The 18,096-nt window shown below is 45.2% G+C and overlaps 1 protein-coding gene across 1 annotated transcript; it reads right to left on the reverse strand.

Annotated features, from left to right (window-relative positions):
* On the reverse strand, nt 1-17,700 carry LOC132250980 (uncharacterized). The gene is made up of 4 exons (XM_059729345.1): nt 17,620-17,700; nt 16,154-16,214; nt 15,515-15,587; nt 1-1,160 (listed from the first exon to the last, which is right to left on the reverse strand). Exons 1-4 carry the CDS (start codon nt 17,698-17,700, stop codon nt 773-775), a joined length of 603 nt encoding a protein of 200 aa, XP_059585328.1. The 3' UTR covers nt 1-772.
* Nucleotides 17,701-18,096: the final 396 nt, after the last annotated feature.

An 18,096-nucleotide genomic window follows, 5' to 3' on the forward strand; every position in this document is an offset into this window, starting at 1 on the left:
TTTTATTTTCAAAACCTTTTCTTTTCTTATACAAATTGACAGATGGAAACAGACCTCTTATCATTTTTATGTATTTTAAACATTACTGCCACCTAAAGTCACAATGACTTTCATTCGGATGATCAGTTTTGAACAGGAGTAATCATTCGCAGTTCTAAATTTCTCTAAATTTACTCTGAGCCTAAGACACATTGCAAAGCATTTAAAGCAACATTCAAATGCTAGATACTCAATTTTATGTGATTTTTATTAACTTACGAACGTACAATATCTTGTCAAATTATCAGATTGTGTATAACTGGAACTTAACTTTTACTTTGGTTCTATAATGTTATTAGACGGTAAGAAATTACGTCTGTTAGTTCATTATCTTTAAATTCCTGGATGTTTACAAACATGTAAATATATTTTAAACCAGAAAACTTGTGGAAAGTTACATATACTGAAACGTCTCTCTCCTTCACAAATATCTTTCAGTAGGAATGTACTCCAATTAGTCCTCAATAATTGGTTAGCCAATTCTTCACTTTTTCAAGCGCTAACATGCTTAACAGATGGCAGCAATCATTACAAGAACTTTTTCTTTCTGAAATTTTTCCCCAGGAAATCCCATTATAAGACTTATTGCAGATTATAAAAAAGTGAGGATTCCTAAGATCATGAACCTAAGGACACTGCTTGAACACCTTTTTTAGAAAAGGTCCCTAGTGCTGTATTTTACAACATATGATCACAACTGTTCTTACATTTCACTGTATAGTACATGGAAAAATTAAGACACTTTGTGGCTCAGTATCTTAGCCAACATCTTCCGATTAGGAGGCAGTCCTTTTGGAACATGGTGCCTTTCTTCAAAGCTAGTTTCTACTTCACTTGGCCATGTGCGGTCAGGAGAAGGATTTGAAGCAGCAGGTGTTGATGTCTCTGTCATTCCATCATTACTTAACAGTCCTGTAGACTCTTCATGTAAAAACCCAGCTTTATATTTGGGTAGATTCTTTTTCACATGCTTGCCTGAATTTCTCAGTTTACTTCTTTGCTCCTCAATTTCTGCATCATTTGCAATATTTGCAAAGGTTTTCAGTCTGTGTTTAAGTTCAGGTTCTGTTTCCTTTATAAACTGAGCTGCTAATGTTCTTCTACAGCACTTCTGTATGATTCTGGGAAGGGAGTTAAACATTTTTAGTCAGGGCAATACTCCCCAAGGCAGAACAGATTCCTGTTGCACAGTCTCTCTCTACATTTATGACAAGTAGGTAAGGCCTCTCACCTGTGCAATTCAGATGTAGCCTAATCTTGCTGGTGGTTCTAGAACTAAGGCTTGCTCTTAAGGTCAGTCTGCCAAATTTCTGTCTTGGACAGTGGAAAAAGTTGTTGCTCCAGGGTAAAGTTCTGCTGCCCTTTGTGCGCATACCTACATGACAGTTTTCCAGCTACATAAATGGTCTTTTGGCATTCACACACAGGATGCCATTCTAGTACCTGGGTAGTATATATACTGAGTATGTTTGGTAGACTATGCCAGTGATTGTCAACCAGAGTGCCATGGCACCCTGGGGTGTCACTAGATCCTTTGAAGGATGCCATGAGGTGTGAGGAGATAAACAAGTAAGTGCGGGCTCAGGCTTGTCTCTGCCTGGATGATCCTCTACCCCTACTGTTTCGCCATTCTGCAAGGAGCACCGTAAAACTTTTGAAATAGGGTGTTGTTCAATTCACAAAAGTTCTGGTGGGGAACCTCAAATCCAGTGAGGGGTGTTTTGAGTCCTGGTTGAGAATCACTGGACATGCACTGGCTGGGCACCTCTTTGGCTGTGTGCACATACACAATGCAAATGAATAAAGGCTGTCCAATGGGTGGTCCACAGGCTGCACGTGGCCTGTGAAGGGTCAGTTTGCAGCCTTCAGTCTCCTGCCCAGCCACCACTCCCACTGCAGCAGCCAGAATCTCCAAGCTCTGATTCCCTTGTTTTTGCATCCTGCCCTGCTACCTGGGTGATGTGGAGTGGTGCAGCCTGCAATATGGGGAGCTTGGGAGGGAGCTGAACGACATACATGTGGCACTGTGCAGAGTGGGGTGGGGGGAGGTTGTCTGTGCATAGCACAGAGGTGCAGTGCAGCAAGGGAGGTGGAGGAAGCCTCTTCATATGGTGTGATATATTACAGTAGGGGAATGGGAGAGGAAATGTCTGTGTGAATGGCAGGGGCGGGGTATTGTGTATGTACAACATGGTGGAGCATAGGGGAGGGGGAGAGGGAATGGGAGCATCTGTGCACTGCATGGATGGAGATAGCAGAAGCGGGGGCAGTGCCTGTGTATATAGCCTCAACTGCCACAGCCCCTAGCTGCTTAAATGTTGGACATCCCTGGCCTAAGTCATGAAGATTCAGCCAGATAAAAACCAAGGATTGGTGGGGGTGAGGCAGTTTGAGGTGCCAGAGTGAGAAATGGGGGCCTGGCAATGAAACCAAGTATGTGTAGCTCAATAAAATGGCCACAGCCTGAGAAGAATGCTGACTGGGTTCTAGTCCACACCTTTATTCCCAATAGGTCAGAAACTTCCCTAGTCTACTGCCCTCCATCCCCTTTCAAATGACTATTAGATATAAGGAGCAGTGGCCCCACTTCAGAAGAAGTGTTGCAATGATATAGGACCTGTGACTTTGGGGTTAGAGCACTATTGGGAAGTGAAAGCACTAAGGGCGCAAACCCCGTCTGTGGGGGCCTAACCACTCAGCAACTAGAGCTACAAAATGGAAGGATCATTCTCCTGTTTTTATGCCAGTGTATATCCATATGCAGCCAAACAGTTACCCAGCTGGCTCAGCTACCCAGCTGGCATGCTCAGTATATGTGTGTGTGTCTGTGCTTCCACACTGCAGGGATAACAGAAAAGCAAACTGTCTAAGTGCCCAAAATCCCAGTGAAGCAGCTGAGTAAATCCCATTTAGATTCCTAAAGGGTAACAGAATTCCATTCTTCATCTCTACTGATAATTTGGTAGAAAGCAATTTTTGCCACCACTCTCCCTCTATTGAGGTGAATTGCTCCTGTAGTATTGAGGCATTAGCTCATACATGCCCCAGATACAGAACCTCTCCATCAGGCTTTCTTTGTCTTGCTGCTGTGAGGCAAAATGTCTTGCTCTGGCAGAACTTGAGGCTTTGAGTGACAAAGGCCTCATTCAAAGGACCTGGGGGTTACAGTGGACAATAAGCTGACTGTGAGCCAGTGGTGTGCCTTTGTTGCAAAGAAGACTAATGGCATACTGGGCTGCATCAGTACCAGTGTTGCCAGCAGAGCGAAGGAAGTGATTATTCCCTTCTATTTGGCACTGGTGAGGCCACATCTGGAGTACTGTGTCCAGTTTTGGGCCCCCAATACAGAAAGGTTATGGACAAATTAGAGTCCAGCAGAGGGCAACGAAGATGGTTAAGGGGCTGGGTCACATAACTTAATGAGGAAAGGCTGGGGGAACTGGCCTTATTTAATCTGGAGAAGAGAAGACTGGGGGTGGGGATTTAATAGCAGCCTTCAACACCTGAAGGGTGGTTCCAAAGAGGATAGAGCTAGACTGTTTTCAGTGATGGCAGATGACAAAACAAGGAGCAATGGTGTCAAGTTGCAGGAAGGGAAGTTTAGGTTAGATATTAGGAAAAACTTTCTCCCTAGGAGGGTAGTAAAACACTGGAGCAGGTTACCCAGAGGGGTGGTGGGATCTCCATCCTTGGAGGTTTTTAAGAACCAGCTAGACAAAGCCTTGGCTGGGATGATCTAGTTGGGGATGGTACTGCTTTGGGGGGAGGGGGTTGGACTAAAATCACTAGATGACCTCTTGAGGTCTCTTCCAACCTTAATCTTCTGTGATTCTAAGGCCTTGTCTGACGTGACAACTACATCACTTGACCTACAAAAGGAGTGCTGAACTTCCAGCCTGTGGAGCCTTGGGATTGTGCCTGTGGGGTTCCACACAGGTCAGGGCATTTAGGTGGGAGGGAGCAGTGGTAGTTAATACTGCTGCTTTTTTCCTGTTGCCAAAATTTAAAACCATGGGTTGGAGCCAGCATTACCCCCTCCCCCTGCAGATCCAGATCTTTGCTGGGTCATACCCTCTTCCCTCAGTGCAGCCAGACTGGGTCTAGGCTGTCTCTCCTCCCTGTGAGGCTGGACCATACCCCCTCCTCCTGTGCAGCTGGTTAGGGGCCAGGCCATGCCCCCTTGTCTATCTCACTGCAAGGCTGGGCCACATCCCCTTCCCTCCACTAGGCAGGGTGGAGCTGGGTCATACCCCTTTCTGCACCACGTGGCCAGGCCATGCTCCCTCCCCCTGAGGGGCTGAATTGGGACCAAGTCATGTTCCCTTCCCCACCCCCACTTCCTGCAGGTCTGGGCCAAGCCCCCTTACCCTACATGGCTGGATCGGGGCTGGGCTGCCTCCCCACCCACTCAGTGCTGCCAGATGGGACCTGTAGTGTCAACCCTGGGCGCTGGATTTGGTCCACTGGCTGGCACTGCCCATCCAGCTTGCTGGCAAGAAAGGTTGAGCACCACTGACCTAGAAACAGAGAACAGACCCCTTCACAGTCTACCAGAGAAAGGGACTTCAGAGTGGTAAGGAGTTTCTCTCACTACTTTGTTCTTGCTCAGCAGGCTGGCCCCACATGTATTCAGTAAGTTTGTCAAAGGTGCCAGAGGAGTCCATGTCCCACACAGCTACACCATTGTGGGATTACAGAGAGAGATAATAAAAATGTCCCATGTTTAAAATGGTGCCTGACTTTGTGAGTAAAGGTACAGTATGGTAGTGCTAGGTCCCTCCTCCAGTACTTACCTGAGTAGTGACCAGTCTGAAGAAGTAATCAGCATCCTTTTAAACTTCAGGAGCTATCTTAGGAGCTACTCCCCAATCATGGCCTATGTTCCAGTACTCCTTTCAGGTGGATGGTCCCCAAGTTGGAATGAAAAGCAGGCATGATGTCTGCCTCTTGTAAATAGTAGACCCATGCACACATGCACTTATCAGTGGCAGATTTACCGTGAAACAAACCGTGGTGGCACAGGGCCCCCGATGACAGGGGGCCCTACCGCTGCTGCTGCCGCTGCCTGGGGGTGGGGGTTGGCCCTGGGGCACCTCCTGCATTTTGCTTGTGGCCCTCCCTCCTGCCCGGCGGGTTGTGGGCTTCTTCAGCCGTTCCATCGGGAAATTCCAGCCACCACCTCTTCCCCCGCGGCTGGTGTGTCATGCTAATTCACACAGGGCCCCACTAATTGAAAATCCGCTACTGGCACTCATGAAAAAACTCACATGACTCCTAGAAGAAGAAGTCAGCATCTTGCAAAGAGCTAAGTTTTGTTAATAAACATCTTTTCTTTAAGCACAAGGAGACACGCACATTGTTTTCTGCTCCCTTGAGGACATCATAATTTCCAAATGCTAAACTAAAATACTGCATAAACACAAAAGGAAACATCATACACTGGAGGAACCTAAGGTTGGCACAGAAGCAGTTACATCACTCAAATTCCATTCCCTGAAAGAATGAGGCCACTCTACACAGACAGTTAAAATTCTTCTATAATCCTTCAGGGCAAAAGTATTTCCATTCTTTCATAAAGAAAACACCAATGGAAGTAGTGCATCATCTAGGAATATGGTTATTTTAAGTGCAAGAGTTACTGAGCTCACAGAGAGCAGCCCATAATATGTTCCCACTGCTCTTGAGATGCCAATCCCTGCTGTTTGTCCCCTACTTGCACATGCTGAAACAAGAAGCATAGTACTGAGGCCTGGGCATGCTGTATATATAGTGTATCTGGACTTCAGTAAGGCAGTCCGGCATGACTTTCTCATAAACAAATTAGAAAAATGTGGGCTAGATAAAGTGGCTATAAGGTAGACTGATTCAATAGCCACAAGCAAAGGGTAATTGTTAATGGATCCATGTCAGAATGGCAGGAGGTTTTGAGTGGAATCTAACAGGAGTCTGTCCTGGGCCCAGTGCTGTTCAACATATTTATTAATGATTTGGATGCTGGCATAGAAAGCTTCTTGAGCAAGTTTGTGGATGACATGAAACTGGGAAGGATTCTGAACACATTGTAGGATGCAAGCACAATTCAGGAGGATATTGAGATTGGAAAGCTGGACTAGAGCTAACAGGATGAAGTTCAATGTGGACCAATGCAAGGTAAAACTGGTCTGGAGGAATAATCAAAAATACAAATATAAAGTGGGTGACACCTGGCTGGATGGCAGCTCTATGGAAGAGGACTTGGGAGTTTTGGTAGATCACAGACTCAATCTGAATGTGCAGTGTGATGCAGCCACACAAAAGATTTTGGGATGCACCCATAGAACCAGTAGGTGCAAGACATGGGAGGTGTTAGTGCCTCTCTACTTGACACTGGGTAGGCTTCATCTGGAGTACTGCACGCAGTTCTGGACTACACATTTTTGATAGGATGTGGAGAAGGTAGAGGGTCCAGATGCAGACAACAAAGATGATCAAGAACTTAGAAGGTAAGTCATATGAGGAGAGGGTGAAGGTACTAGGCATGTTCAGCTTTAGAGAAGGTGCTTAACAGGGGACATGATAGCAATCTTCAAAAACTTAAAGGACTACCATAAAAAAGAGGGAAAACATCTTGTCTCTCGCTATAGAGTGGAGGACACAGACTAATAGCTTGAAGCTGCATAGTACCATATTTAATCAAATATGACAAGGTTTTTTCCTCAATCAAGCTAGGCATAAAAGCCCCTCATCATACTTTAGCATACGAGGAAACCTCATTAAATACATTTCCTATTACTAAACTACTGCCAAAAGCAGGGTATGTTCAGTCATGGAAACCAACTATGAAGTTGATTAAATGCAGCCAATACTGAATGTGACTATAAAACACATGGCCCATATGGAGCAAACACCACAAATAGAAGCATGGAGCCACTGCTTAACCACTCAGGACAGTTGGTTACCAACACTCAGGAGAAAACTGAATTCCTGAACGACTACTTTGCTTCGGTATTTCACCAGACTAAGGGGAAAATCATACCAGAATAGGTTCAGAATGGGCATGGTAGGAATGACCACCTTCCTACTGTTGATGTTGAGTTGATGCATGATCAGTTAGAAAAGTTAGACATTTATAAGTCAGCAGGACTGGATGAACTTCATCCGAGAGTGCTGAAGGAGCTGGCCAAACTCATTGTGGGACCTCTGGCAAAACTCTTCCAAAACTCATGGCATTTGGGGGAGGTTCCTGAAGACTAGAAGATGGCCAATATTGTGCCCATCTTCAAGAAGGGGAGGAGAGAGGACCTGGGCAACTATAGGCCAATTAGCCTAACTTCTATCCTAGGGAAAATTCTGGAAAAAATCATCAAGGAGTCTATGTGCGATATACATGCAGAAGGTAGGATTCTGAATGTCAGCCAGCATGGCTACGTCGTAGGCGGGTCTTGTCTTACCAATCTCATCTCCTACAACCAGGTAACTCACCACCTGGATAAGAGAGAGGAGGTTGACACTGTATACCTAGACTTCCAAAAGGCCTTTGATCTAGTATCCCATGATGTTCTCAAGGGAAATTGAGGGATCGCGGACTTAACTGCTCATCGGTTAGGTGGGTGGGAAGCTGGTTGGAGGGTAGGACCCAAAGAGTTATAATGAACAGATCTGTATTGTCCTGGAGAGAAGTGCCAGTGGTGTCCCTCGGAGGTCTGTGCTTGGTCCAGTGCTTTTCAACATCTTTTCAATGTTTTGGATGTGGGGGTGAAGAGTTCACTAGCCAATTTCATGGACAACACCCAAATTATGGGGTAGCATGGTCACACTTGAAAATAGGCTGCAGATATAGGCGGAACTAGACAGGCTAGCAAGTTGAGCAGATCGGAACCAGAAGTTCAACATTGAGAAATGTAAAGTGCTCCATCTGGGGATGAACAATCCCCAACATACTCACAGGCTTGGTGGCACCAAACTGACTAGCACCACAACTGAAAGAGACCTAGGGGTAATAATAGACCATAGTATGAACATGAACTGACAGTGTGATGCTGTAGCCAGCAGGGCAAACAATACTCTGGCATGCATCAACCAAGGCATCTCAAGCAAAATCAAGGAAGTGATTCTTCCATTTTACTCAGCATTGGTGAGACTGCAGCTGGAATACTGTGTACAGTTCTGGGCGCCACACTTCAACAAGGATGTGGAAAAGCTTGAGAGAGTCCAGTGAAGAGCCACCCATATGATCAGAGACTTGCACGGCAAGCCATACAAGGAAAGGCTGAGGGACTTGAATCTCTTCAGCCTAAAGAAGAGAAGGCTGAGAGGGGACTTGGTAGGAGCTTACCACTATATCAGGGGAATACATCAAGGGCTCAGTGAACAACTATTCACCAGGGCACCCTTGGAGAAAACCAGGAGTAATGGCCACAAAGTCCCAGAAGACCATTTCAGGCTTAACACTAGGAAAAAATTCTTCAAAGTTATGCTGTCCAGACTGTGCAATAAACTCCCTCCAGAGATGGTGCAATCACCTACCCTGGAAATCTTCAAGAGGAGACTGGATGGTCACCTCGGTGGGGTCACCTGACCCCAGTTATCTTTCCTGCCTAGTACAAGGGGTCTGGACCCAATGCTCTTGCAAGGTCCCTTCCAGCCCCTTACAATCTATTAATTTATAGTGGGCCAGTGGCTGCCACACCCATGGCTTTTTCTGTTCTCCCCCATACATGCCCCATCTTCTTAATGGTCTTTCTGCCAGGTAACAGCATCCCTGCTCCATCCATTGTCTCTTACAGAACATACTTATAAAGTAAATATACACAAAGCTTTCCAAAGCTGGCATCCCCTAACCTCCTATTTCTCTAGCTTTGTATAGCTCTGTTTTGGCTACATTTTCTCTTTTACTTTCCCCACAAAAAAACGCATATCTTCCTCTGTACCCTCTTTATCTGTTGCCATAATGGTGAATACACCACTCCCATGTAGAGGATGATTGGCAAAAGTACCGTTTTCACTTCAGCCACTTTAGCCCTGAAAGATAATGTTCTACCACTCCATGATCCCCAGATCTGTCTCACTCTTATCTCTAACTGCTCCCAAGCCTTTATTCCTTTCCCTTTAGTGTCCATGGAGTTTCCCAATATTGTGATTACACCCTCTACCACACACAGCCTGAACTACTGTAAATTCTCCCAATTCCTCATCACAATACTTTTCATCTTATTTAATTTTGCCCCTGACACTTCACTGTAGTCCTCAGTGCCCAGGGTAGATGCTGTAAGACCTAGGTCCTCTCCAGCATGGCATCTTCCCAGTGAATGACATCAGGATCAGGAAGGGTTGATGCCATCCTCCAGCCACTTTCTGGTGTTGTTTTCTTGCCTGTCACAATTTGGATCTTTCTTTTTAGATAGGGAGCTGATTCTGCTTAGTGATAGGTCTCGGCCTGTTGGAGGAATCTCTTCATGGGGCTCTACACCTGACCCTTACTATTTCCTAGATGTTAACTCCATTCAGATAGTAACTTGATTTTCTTCTTTTGGGGACCCAACTATAGGCCTTTCCTGGGTGGCTGGGGTCTGGGTCAGGCCCTCCAAACTGATCCCTTGGGAGGCGGTGGGTCAATCAGTGGGCCAGGTCTTTCCTGCACCACCATTCACACACAACTTGTGTGTTTTCTTTAATGGACTAGCAGTCTCTGGGTAAGGAGACCCAAGTTAGTCTACCTAATTTGTCTATCATATCACCAAGATTCCCTGGCCACTATTCGTTTTCTCATTCAGGGTTTGCTACCCCATATCAATTCCTTAGCCAATTCAAACAGGTAAGTTCATTCCACTCTGCCCCTTTATCCAGGGGATGACACCTCTCCCCTTCTTCCCTGCCCCCCTCCTCCCCCCCACCCCAACTGCAGGGGCACTTTGATGGTCCAAATTGAACTAGAAAAGGAAAAAAAACAAATGAACTTAACTCTTCTCTTTCAGCTGGGGTTAATCCTTTTCCCCTTTTTATTCATTCCTTCTTGGGAAGCAACCAAGGCAAAAAAATCAACTTAAGCCTCTTCCCATCTTCTAGTCAGGGATGATTCCTCCTCATCAGTTTACGCTATCAGTCCCTTCCCTGGCTGAAACAATCACCATGGGAAGAAGCTGGCTTGGGTTGCCACATTTTTGGGCAAGCCACACACCTCCCCAAGTCCTTAGGTACCTGCTTGCCCCTGGTCTTTCCTTCTGTACCCAGCAAGCTGGCCTTGCAGCCTGTTGAGGATTTCAGTGTTTCTGGATGGCCCTATTGGCATGTGCCTTTCTCCCACAGTTAGCTGCCAGCAGCCACTGACCAGAGAGTCCTCCCACATCTTTGCTTTGCAGATGCTTTTGTCTGTCTGCAGCTGCCCTCCTTCAGTGCAGGAAGTCTTGTCCTGCTGTCCCCAGCCACCAATCCAGATAGAACATTCACTCCAGAAGTGTGGTGTGGTGCCTGGGCTCCAGCTGTGCTCCTTCTCCCACCTGGGGTAAGTGAAGGGTTATTATTACCCTTGGGCTTCTCTTTGCCCCTGGAGCCTTTCCTTACACTGGGTATGCTTCAATACCCTCTCAATTGATACATTGTCCTGAGCCAGTATGTTCACATCATCCATGTATAATGTACATTTAACTTCTCCTTTTGGTATTTTCATACCACTTATCAGCTTATCATAATGAATTCTCTCTACCAATGGTTCCATCATGCACACAAAAAGATAAGGGAACAGCAGGCATCCCTATCTTATGCCTGTTTGACATCTGATTCATCTGGTACCTGCCTCACCTAACCTCTCACATCTCTCTTCCCCCACCCTCCCAACATTTTCTCCCCTCCCGCTCTTCTCTGCCCTTTTTCTTTCTGATTCCCTACCATTTCCTTTTATTTATAGACTCTTTTTTACCTTATTATTACCACTGTAGTGTTTTCTCTTTGGCCTTTTTGTCCCGTTTTTCTTTGCCATCCCTTCCCTGCTTTACCTTTTGTTTTTCTAATTTCTACCCTTTTATATTTTCACTGACATCCTGTCACGTTTTTAGCTACTCTCATTCCTGCTTTCCTGATCTCCAGCTATTCCCTTTTTCACAAACAGCGTCTTTTCCACCTTGCATTTTATCACCCTTGTCTCCCTCTGACCTTTGTTTTTTTTTCCTCTTTCCTCCTGCTCTCTTCCCCCTCCCCTCCCCTGCTTTTCCTTTTGTCTTGCTTATCTCTACCCATTTACATTCTCACTGACATCCTACCACACTTTTAGCTTCTCTCATTCAGACCAGCAGAGACTCCCTAAGCCTGATGAAGGGTGACTGTGCCCAAAAGCTTGTGAAGAACTTTTTTCCAACTACTCAGTTAGTCTAATAAAAGATATCACATCTACCCAAAGAACCTTGTCTTTAGACCAACACGGCTACAACCAAAATCTCTCAAATTAGACTTTCATTCATCCATAGAGACACCCTTTGTAAGAATATGCTACAGGACTGGTTCCATTAATTATTTACACTTCAGATCTTTTGCTTTATGTAGGGTTACTTCTGTTATTTCCTATTTTTCTTTTGTAATAACAAAATCTACTTTATCCTTCCTTCCACTTTGCTGAATCACTTCACCACTTCCGATTACTAATGAATGAGGAGAGATGCTGTGCAGTAGAATTAAAAACAGATGTGGGGTGGAAATTTTTTCTGCAGAAGTTTTCCGCCCCACATCTCTGCCTTTAACGAAAGAGAATGTGGTTCAAGTAGTCCTGAATCAGATTTGCCGCAATCTAATTCTGAAATGGAACTAATAAAAAGTGCAAGTGATTTACAGATAGTGACAGTGAAACTGGAGGTACTGCAATGACCTCAGTGGAAGAGAGTTAAACTCTGTTGCGGTAGATGGGTGGACAACCATGGCATATCACACACAGTTCTTTGGGTATGCTAAAATGAGTGTGCCAACAGTTTTCAGTACCTTCATTTTTTTTCTTAAATTTAAACAAACAATGTCAGGGAAGTATGTGTTATTGTATATTGTCTTTACATTTTTACAAGTATTCCAGTCAAAACAATTTCTTTCCAAATAAAGCTTTGAATTTGTTTGAATATAATATTTAAACCACATTAAGTGTGCTGTATTTAATTTTTCCCTAATATTTCAGTTCAAATACTTGTGGCTAGTGGGACATAAAATTAACATGATAGTACTTTTTAAGTTTTATTTGACTTATGTTTAGTAAACAAACATGCTAAATCAGATCACGCTCTATTTAGGGCATTGGAACTTTTTTCCGGAAAATTTCCCAATTCAAAATTTTCTGGAAAACCCACATCTCTGATTAAAAATTCACACAATGGTTTTCTTTCTTTTAGCAGTTACTCTCTTCAGTCAGCCCACTCATGTAGCCTGCTAAATGGCTGAAATATAGTTTGGAAAACATTGAAATTTTTTTTCTCTAATGAGATTTAAACAGAGATTTGCCCCAGTGTTTGTTAATATAATTTCTAGTTGTAATGCTAAAAATAGCTTGTCAAATTTCTGTTCCTTTGGAAGAACTCTGCTGCTGGCCTGAGCTTAAAGGGCAGAGCTGAGTCTTCTAGCAACAACCCTGGACTGTCTCCAAATTAATCAGAGAAGTAGACCCCATTTGTGATGAATGAAGAGAGAAGCAAATAATAAAAGATCAGGTAAGAAATTCTCATTCAGAGCAAAACAAGTTACCCCACTGCAGCAGGGAAATGTCAATAAAAATGAAATAAGTAGTAGTTTTTTGTTTAAAAAAAAAAAATAATCAAATCAGGGATATGAATTCCAGTGCAGCTGGAAGGCTAAACAGCCTGCAGCCACTCTCATTCCAATCAAGATTTTTGGTGAACTTTAATCAGTACAGCTTTAATCTTAACTCCTGCTGAAAGTAATAACTAGCACATAGTCATCTACTGAAAAAAGGCAGGTAAAAATTAAACATGGTTCTCTGAATGTAATTTTAAATGGTTCTCATCCCTCTGGATTACCTGTGGCAGGTTAGGCCATTTTTGGGCAACAGACCTTACAAGCGTGTAACAGGGTTGTTTGTGTAATTTGGGAATAGCTTAGACAAGCACTTATATGACATGGTTTGAATAGGCATGATCCTGCCTTGACCAGGCAGTTGGACTAGATTAGTGTTTTTCAACCAGGGTGCTGTGTTTCGCAAGATAAACTCAGAGATTTCAAATAGGAATCCATAGTGTCAAAAAACTTTCTGACCTGTTGTGGTTTTTCTGACTACTTTGCAACAAGGAAGTGCCCTATCATTTTTATGTAGTCAAAAAAAAAGTGAAAACTAAGAGCTGGCATTTTTTAAGGGGTGCCTTGAGTCTAATGAGGGGTGCCTTGAATCTAAAAAGGTTAAGAACCACTGGACTCGATTGTGTCCTGAGGTCCCTTCTACCTCTACTTTTCTTTGATTCTATGTAAATTGTATAGATAAGACGAACCCCTGACTCCTAGCAAACTGCAAATTGTCAGTTTTTCCTGCCATAATTTGAGTATCCTGAGGCTGCAGACAGATGTTCATTTAAAGGTGCAATGGGATCTGATCCCAACAATTGTGCCTCCTACCACAGGTGGATGACAAGACATGTGATTTTGAGATCAGGGATCAGATCCCAATCATGCCCTCCTTGAGAGTGCAGGTGGAGCTCAGGATCACTATCGTGTGCTCCCCTGCAACAGCAAATTGAAAGCTGTATGCCCAGACAATCAGCTGATTTTCAAATGGCTCTGGCACGGCATTAAGGTTTCAGTTGGCCACAGTGCAAACCCTGGAGCTAGCCAATGATCAGCTGATGATCAGCTGGCTCTGGCGACTGCACTGGGTCCAGTTTGAGCCCCAATGTGGTCCCAGAGAGAGCCAACTATCAGCTGATTGTTGGCTTTCAGGGACCACCCCGGGGCCAGTTGGAGACCCCAGTGCAGTCCTAACCTTGACAAATGTTCAACTTAAGGCACAATGGAAAGGAACCATAAAAATAATACATGTTTTTGTGTAAACCAGCCACAAAAATTGTACACAAAAACATGTAATATTTTTCTGGTGCCTGTTGCAGGGGTGTGCAGGCAGTGGATCATGGCTGTGCCCTGGTCCCACCCTGTGCTGTCACCGCTCCAAGATCCCTGCTTCGGATGCAGCTCCCTACCCATCTGCGGCCCCATGCACCCTGCCCATGTGGTTCCTGGATGGTTTCTGTGAAGACCCTGGGATCACGGAGTGGTGACAGCACAGCGCTGGGGCAAAGCTGCAATCTGTTGCTCACATTCCCCTGCCTGCAGAACCGGCACTCCAGCCCTACCACCGCCCCAAGATCTGGGGGTCTCCATGGAGACTGGCCAGGAACTGCATGGGCAGGGCACTTGGCCAAACGGCATGGGGCTGCAGGTGGGCAGGGAGCTGCATCCGGGGCCAGGGCTGGGATCTGAGGAGGTTACAGCAGAGGGCTGGGGCCCGGGGCACAGCTGTGATCCACTCCCTTCATGGCCCTGCCCACAAAATCGGTGCCCATCTCAGGAGCGTGCAGACAGCAGATCATATCTCTGTCTCAGTCCAGCACAGGGCTAGGACAGAGGTGTGATCCACTCCCCACATGCTCCTGCACATGGAACCCATGCCCATCACAGGTGTGTGTGGGCAGTGGATTGCAGCTCTGCCCTGGGCCCTGGCCCCACACCATCACTGCCCCAAGATCCCAGGATCTCCCTGGCTCCACCTGCCCATCTTGCTCCCACACATTGTTTCCCACTTGCCCATGACCCCATCCCAGCTGCCCAGCCAAGTGCCTCTGCGGGTCCTGCCCCTGGTGGTGGGTGCAAGGCAAACAGGCCAGGGTACTTGGGCAGCGTGGCTGGGGCTGGTGGCAGTGGCTGCTGGAAGGAGCGGCCACTGCCAGGGATGCTGGAAAGTAGAGTCTGACCTCCATGCTGCCCCAACCCCATAGTACACCTGGGGATAGCAGGACTTGCCACATATGCCACAGGCTGGGCTGACACAGGGGGGTGCCTGGGCTGGGTGCGACTAAGGGATCTGCTGCAGGCTGGACAAAATCCCTCAGTGGGCTGGATCTGGACTATGGGCTGCATTTTGCCCACCCCTGCTCCAGCAGCATTCCATTTCCAAGCTGTTCTGGAAATGCCCTTCAAAAGGAGACAGGAGATGATAATTCCTTAATATGGAAGAGAAAAATGAATGTGAACTGCCTGCTGCAACTTGTACTTGTTGACATGTGCTGCTTTGAGTGGGGAGGGTCTAGGGAAGGTTGGCTAAGGCTTTTACCAAATCCAGCTCCAATGTTTACAGTCAAGGGGGACTGAAGAGAAGGCTTGTTGCTTTTGTGCTCCAAGTTCAAATCTATCGTCATAGTTTACATCTAGTTTTTCTAAGTGAAGTGACACTTTAAAAGTATAAGTGAGGAGTCCTATCATATAGCATGAAAGCATCATAGAAATTAAATTTCATAAAGGTTCTTACATCCAGGATATCACTAAGATAAGGGTGGTTCCTATGCAGGAAATTAGGAAAACAATCCAGATTTGCAGAGTTCCTGAAAAAATGAAAAAAAACCAAACAAACCCATTAATAATAGAAAAGAGCACATACATATGCTTCTCATTCCCTCTTGTCTAAGTGTGCAGACAGATACAATGTTTGAAAGGTTTCAAAGTCTAACAGGGTTTAAGTGTTTAAAAAAATGAAACCACTGGACAGTCATGCAGCTCCCCTCAGACCCCCACAGCTAGAGCACTTTAAAATCAACGAGTTGCATTCAGTGATGTGCTCTACAAGGGAGCAGGAGTGTGGAGCTAATATCAGTAAATCTCTCTTGTTTGCTCTGCCTCTGCTGTCCCAGAATATCCACCAGCTGGAACTGGAAGACTGGAGATCCTGTATTTCCTCAGCTGGAACTCGGAGACCCTAAGCCCCTCTGCCAGAACTGGGAGACCAGATGGGGAAAGGTACATGGAGACTGGGGGCTGGAGACTAGGAATCCCAGTTACGGTGAGGGTAATGCAGGGTGTCCAGTCTGGTTTTCATGTGGGGGTGGACACAGCCTTCCAGTTCCTGAAGGGGGATACAAGGGGCTCCTAGATCCAGTGGTCCTCTGAGTACCCAGAGTGCTGGGAGTACACAGTGCCCTGAGTGCCAAGAAAGCCATGAACCTGTGGAACACCTGCAGACAACAAAGTGCCGGGAGCAGTAGCACCCTGAGTTTCCAGAGAGCTTGAACTGGTGGTACCTGCAGTAACCAAAGTGCTGGGATGCCCACAGTGACCAGAATGTCACAAGCCACAACACCCTGAGTGTCCAGAGCACCCTGAGCTCTGTAGCAGTGGCACCTTAAGAGACCAGAGAGCTAGGATCCCATGAAATGAAATGCCCACAGCAGCCAGCAGCAGTCAAGGTACAGGGAGGCAGAAGTGGAAGAGCACTGCATTGTGGGCTGTCTGAAGGACCAGCCTAACATACAATGTGTTCCCCAAGGAAAGAATGAAAAATGATACCCACTCACTCCAGAAACGTTTTTGTCCTGCTTTGGAGCTTTTTATCCCACATGTATTTTGTACTCTAGCCATCTGAAATATTTCAAATGTTCTATGTCTGTCTGCAGCATATGGACCTAGATGCTGTGCTGGGGCAACCAAAAGAATAACCTCTAAAGATTCATCCAGAATGGGGAGAGGTAGAAGGCTACACTATAACATGCGCCCAGTGTTTGTTAGTTCATAAAAATAAACAAAAATATCATGTTTCATTTGAACGCATTTCAACAAGCCATAAGGATTCCCTCTTATGTTGTGTTTTCTTCCCATCAGTGCTACAGCATAGACCAGGTAATTGCAAGACAAGTCTCTTTTCCCTCTGCTCTTTACAATCATCTACACTATTCCAAAGTGAGTACAAATCATTTCCTTTCTCATGGACTTCATCTACACAAGATGTTTACTGTGCAATAGGCTAATTAGCTGTGCAGTAAATGTCTTGGTGTCTAGATGTGTGCCCCTATTAGGCTAAAGTAAACTAATTTACTGTGCAGCAGCGCATGTATAGACACTGCACTGACTGGCTGGGGCAAAAGGGTGTTTCATTGTGGGGGCTGCCTGCTGGCTAGCCCCACACTGAAGTATCCTCAGCACATTGAGCCAGGGGGAGTAGCCCTGGGCTGGCAGGCTGACCCCCTGGGCCCCTGCCTGCCAGGACTGCTCTGACTTGGCTCAATGTGCTGCAGTCCTGCATGCACATGCAAATGGTGTGCCTCGGAGCAATACACTCCAGAGTTAATCTGCTTTGCATTAATTGCACATGTAGATGTACCCATGCAGTTTCATTTTACACTCTCTTTGCACTTGGTTGGGAGCAAGTATCCTGTTATGCCCCCATATCCTTTACATGAACCTGTAGGTGGTGATACTGGGCGACACCACTGAACAAGTCTGGTGAGGAGGAGAGATTTCTGAGGTCTCATTCTCATGATAAAAAACATACAAAAATTAAGAGACCAGCAGTTCCATTCTGCTTTTAACTATTTATGTCAGTGACAATCTAGATGATGATTTATTTTATAGACATGAACTTACTGTGACACTCTCTTTCAGTTTTGGCTCCTCTTCTATCACTGGACTGTTTTCTTGGACAGTTTTTGCATGCAGTCTGCCCATACTGTTTATTATAGGAGCCAGATGCACAGAGTATACATCTGGTATCATAATTTGCACTAAATCTACCAGGAGGGCATGTTACTGTTAAAAAGGGGGGAAAAATGGGGAGGGGGGAAAAGAAAGGTAAAGTAAAATGATTCTTAAAATAAAATCATGCAGTAGATTTTATTTTTATTTAAATAGTTTTTATTATTGGCCTGATTTAAATGTTACTTTTACTGACGTAGCTCTGTTTACTTCTGTGTAATACCCCTGATATAAGATGAAGAAAATGAGGGAAGAATCAATCCCTCTACATTACATGAAAACAGTAACATTTGCTTGTTTGTGCATTTGGAGCCAAGTCAGGAGGTTTTCCTGCTTTACTCAGTTTTCACTTAGACAAAAAATCATGCA

This window comes from Alligator mississippiensis, chromosome 5 (genome assembly GCF_030867095.1).
Source record: "Alligator mississippiensis isolate rAllMis1 chromosome 5, rAllMis1, whole genome shotgun sequence".
NCBI classification, from domain to species: Eukaryota; Metazoa; Chordata; order Crocodylia; family Alligatoridae; genus Alligator; species Alligator mississippiensis.

Excerpts from the sequence above, each read along its gene's own strand:
- LOC132250980 (XM_059729345.1), bottom strand. The coding sequence starts at position 17,700 with ATGGGCAGACTGCATGCAAAAACTGTCCAAGAAAACAGTCCAGTGATA. Across the intron at positions 16,215-17,619 it reads AACTGAAAGAGAGTGTCACA|GTGTTCCACAGGTTCATGGC; the intron begins GTAAGTTCATGT and ends TGTTGTCTGCAG. Across the intron at positions 15,588-16,153 it reads GTGTACTCCCAGCACTCTGG|GAACTCTGCAAATCTGGATT; the intron begins GTACTCAGAGGA and ends TCATTTTTTCAG.